This window comes from Anarrhichthys ocellatus, unplaced genomic scaffold, assembly GCF_004355925.1.
Source record: "Anarrhichthys ocellatus isolate YVR2014 unplaced genomic scaffold, GSC_Weel_1.0 scaffold4495, whole genome shotgun sequence".
Classification (NCBI taxonomy): domain Eukaryota; kingdom Metazoa; phylum Chordata; class Actinopteri; order Perciformes; family Anarhichadidae; genus Anarrhichthys; species Anarrhichthys ocellatus.
In genome coordinates, this window is record NW_022284469.1 from 1 (window position 1) to 4,370 (window position 4,370).

General features: G+C 42.4%; 1 protein-coding gene across 1 annotated transcript; it reads left to right on the forward strand.

The window, feature by feature from the left end:
• Positions 1-8: 8 nt before the first annotated feature.
• On the forward strand, positions 9-4,364 carry LOC116379518 (medium-chain acyl-CoA ligase ACSF2, mitochondrial-like; the record flags this gene model as incomplete). The annotated part of the gene is made up of 15 exons (XM_031841474.1): positions 9-224; positions 700-828; positions 1,038-1,091; positions 1,667-1,785; positions 1,921-2,083; positions 2,190-2,285; positions 2,366-2,517; positions 2,601-2,692; positions 2,803-2,879; positions 2,985-3,092; positions 3,171-3,322; positions 3,414-3,555; positions 3,773-3,883; positions 3,968-4,036; positions 4,142-4,364. Coding segments are annotated over 15 exons (1,731 nt in total), but the record flags the coding sequence as incomplete, so codon positions are not given.
• Positions 4,365-4,370: the final 6 nt, after the last annotated feature.

Here is a 4,370-nt window from a genome sequence, read left to right on the forward strand (position 1 = left end):
GCTTTTTCCCTAAATCGTTGTATGCCAGATCCCTCCATGTGGACAGTCCTCCGCACACGTCCTCTCTGACCAGCAGCTATGTGCATGGCACCTCCTCCTTCTCTCTGCTCCCCCTGACTGTAGGCCAGAGCCTGGACTCCGCAGTCCAGCGCTGGCCCGACCGTGAAGCTGTGGTCTTCCTGCAGGACAGCGTTCGGAAAACCTTTGCACAGTTTCAGCAAGATGTGCGTCTCCTACTTTGTGCCTCCATGCATGCATCAACACTTCAATGCTATTCATGCTATACGAACAAGTTTCCTGTTTTAATAACAAGACAATTTGTTGGAGCTAATGAGTCAGATCATCATGTCAAATCATTGCTAAATAGCTAGTACCGTTTCTTTCTGTATTAACTTTTTAGGTTAATAGAATTGTTGTTTGACCTTTTGAAACCTAATGAAATCACATGTGTTGTTCCCGAGACACAAAATGTGCCTCCTTAAAACTAAGTGTGCTTTGTCAATGAATCTAAATGAAGCAGCACCCATAACATTCAGTTTTACTATGTGAATTGGTTCTGTTCTTTGAGTCATCACGAAGCTTCTCTAAATCACAGGAAACTTTTTCTATCAAGCACTATCGCATCCAGAAAGCTAGAACGCTTGTGTAGATTGCCAGAAGTGATACTACTTTGTATTTTTGTGACATTCATTGCTGCAGGTTGACAAGGCGGCTGCAGGTCTGCTTGCTTTGGGCCTGAAGCGAGGCGACAGACTGGGAGTTTGGGGACCCAACACGTATGAGTGGATCCTCTTCCAGTTTGCATCAGCAAAAGCTGGAATTATACTGGTCAGTTTGTGAGTTTATAATGTTAAAATCCCATTTACTGTGTAGCCTTGTGGTTAGACAGACAGCTGCTCTGTTACCAATCACCCTGCTGTCAAGGCACAGTACATACCATATCATATTTGTATGATATGGTATGTACTGTAAAGCCCTTTGGAAAATGTGTGTTGTGGGTCTGTACACTTGATTTTAAACAGTTTTCATACGTGCAGGTGTCATTGAACCCGGCCTATCAGGTGAAAGAAGTGGAGTTTACTCTAAAGCAGGTACGACGAGTTGTGTTACAGGGTATTAGTCTACTTACATAACCACCAGTGGTGGCATCAGAACCTGGGGCACAAAGTACATAAAGGAATAAAAGAGAAACTGAAGTATCCCTGCCGCCCTCACACAAAAGTTTTTAGTAACTTTCCCGATTTAGATTAATAATATAAAATAATCAACCAATGAAATATGACGTGTTATTCTGGCTAAAGATATTTATTGATCTATTGGTGAAATTCAGAAGCTACCCAGCAATATATATTGTAAAAAGCCTCACCTTTACCAGCTGCAACATTGAAGTAATATGCATTCAATAATTATATTTAACTAATATGATATACATTATTTAAGATGGGCTATACAGCATGTGAACCTTTTGTACTTTAAGTATAATAGGTGCAAATATTTTAGAACTTGTACTTTAGTTAGAGTTGAAATGCAGAGTAACAAAGTATTTCTACACTGTGGTGTTGCTACATTTACAAGATCTAAGTACTGACAGTTTAACTTTTTCATAGAAATAGTAATCCTTACACATGACTGTGTCAGTACATTTAACAGAACTGATTTGTCATAGGTCCAGTGTAAAGCTGTGGTCTGCCCTGCCCGCTTTAAAACCCAACATTTTTGTGAGATGCTGAGGGAGCTCTGCCCGGAGATCGGCACGACGCCAGAAGGCATGATCAAAAGCTCCAGGTTCGACAAAGCCAATGTCAAATGTCTGATGCATGTTTTTTCCTCTGTTGTCATTATGGGAGTAAGAGGCTGCAAATATTTCACAATCTATAGTTCTGAGGATGTGATATTAATATCCCGTGTTGGGTCTGCCAGGTTGCCAGACTTGCGTATGGTGATTGTGATGGATAGCAGACAGCCAGGGATGCTCCATGTTGATGATGTGATGCAAGCAGGGGAGAGTCGGCACCACAAACAGCTGATGGATCTGCAGAGAAAGCTGTCCTTCGATGAGCTCATCAACATCCAGTTCACATCAGTAACCTTCAACATTGCATCTTTCACACAGGCACATTCATTATATAACTTTGACTGACATTATGATGTAACTATGATTCAGATCAATTCATGTTTATTTGTTTCAGGGGACTACAGGGAGTCCGAAGGGTGCCTGTCTTTCCCACCACAATATTGTAAACAATGCCTACTTTATGGGTCTCCGAATGGGTTATGGATGTAGAGTAAGTCCATATTTTCTCTCTCGATTTGCAGAAAAAACACAGTGAATTTGAAGTAATTTTATTTTTCATATTCTTCTCAGCCTCAGGTGCGAGTGTGTGTGCCCGTACCCTTGTACCACTGCTTTGGATCTGTGGTGGCAGGGATGAATATGGCTGTACATGGTATCACACTGGTCTTTCCTTCCTCCGGCTACAACAGCCGAGCCAACCTCGAGGCCATTCAGAGTGAAAAGTAAGGCATGCTGCTCTTCACCCAAATTACTTTCAAATATACAACATTATGCACTCAAATTCATTCTTGTGTTTCCACTCAAGGTGTAATTTTGTTTATGGCACACCCACTATGTTCACCGACATGCTCATCCAACAGGATTTACACAAGTGTGATTTGTCATCAATTGAAGCTGGTAATAGAAGACTTTGATGAATACAAACATGATGAATATGTTGTATTGAACTTGCTGTGATGTTGAGCAAGCATTTGAGGCCTCTTTGCTTATGTGCTGCTGTGTTTAAGGCATCATTGGAGGTTCTCCGTGCCCACCTGAGATTGTGAGAAAACTGAAAACAGACATGAACATGAAAGAGATAATTGTGAGCAGTTACATGTCCTAAACCTTTTCAAATAACGCTGTATAAAACTCATTGGAGTATAGCTTCACCAGCATAATAGAACATCTGTACATCATGTTTTAATAGATAGCTTATGGGACCACTGAGAACAGCCCCCTTACATTCATGGGATTCCCACAAGACAGCGAGGAGCTGAAGACAAATACTGTTGGATGTATCATGAGCCACACTGAGGTATGCCTTATTTTTTTTGCAAAAACCTGATATTGCCGTAACACCGCTGTGACCTCTGCCTGTGTGTCTTTATTATAGGCTAAAGTGGTGGACCCTGATACTGGGGAGATTGTCCCTCTGGGGGCCTCAGGAGAGCTGATGATCAGAGGCAGCTGTGTGATGCACGGATACTGGAACGATCCTGAGAAAACCAGAGAGGCTATCTCTCAAGACCACTGGTACAGGACTGGGTAAGATACTACATGTATACTGAATGAGACCTGTTACCGGAACGGGTTGATGCTCACATGTTACGTGTTGTGTGATTTTTCTTCTACAAAGTGACACGGCCAGTCTAACCAGTTTGGGATACTGCCGCATTGAAGGACGCATGAAAGACTTGATCATCCGAGGAGGGGAGAACATCTACCCCGCTGAGATAGAGCAATTTCTCTTTACACATCCCAAAGTACAGGAGGTGCAGGTAAGACTCAGCACCACTGGAGGGCAACAGAAGTCAGATTCATTGTCTCCAAGCAGGCGACAGCAAAGACGCACCTCGAAGACATACTAGTTTTCTCTCTGAATGTGTAGACAATTGTAGACACTTGCATTTCATGAGAATATATTTCATATTATAATAAGGAACTGAGGTGTTAAATCTACATTCTGGTTGTTCTATTTCTCTGTCCGTTTCCCAGGTGGTTGGAGTGAAAGATGAGAGGTTGGGTGAGCAGGTGTGTGCCTGCATCAGGCTGAGGAAGGACCAGACATCCAGTGCAGAGGAGATAAGAGCTTTCTGCAAAGACCAGGTGAGTGTCGGTGATGTGCTCAATGAAACTGCTCAACACACTCAAAATCAGCAAGGCTGTACATGTTGTGTTTTATTCCACTAGATTTCTCACTTCAAGATCCCACACTACGTGATCTTTGTAGACAGCTACCCTCTAACAGTCTCTGGAAAGGTGCGGTACTTCTGCTCTGACACCAACTGAACTATCCTGATGGCTGCGATGATTTGCTGTTGATCAGTATAATGAGACTAAAGCGGCTTCTGTCTGTTTTTCTAGATCAATAAGAACATATTAAAGGAGGAAATGGAGAAGAAATTAGGCCTTTAACTTCGTGGACCCTGAATGACCGTGTTTGAGTGCATCAGCTGGGAAACTCAGAAACGAGCATGTGTTGAGTTAATGTTTTCTTTACCGAGAGCTGGACTGGGACTCTGCCACCGATTAGCTGCTGAATTGTCATTACTTGAAATTCTTCTACTTTTACTTCACATCTCACTCCTCATTA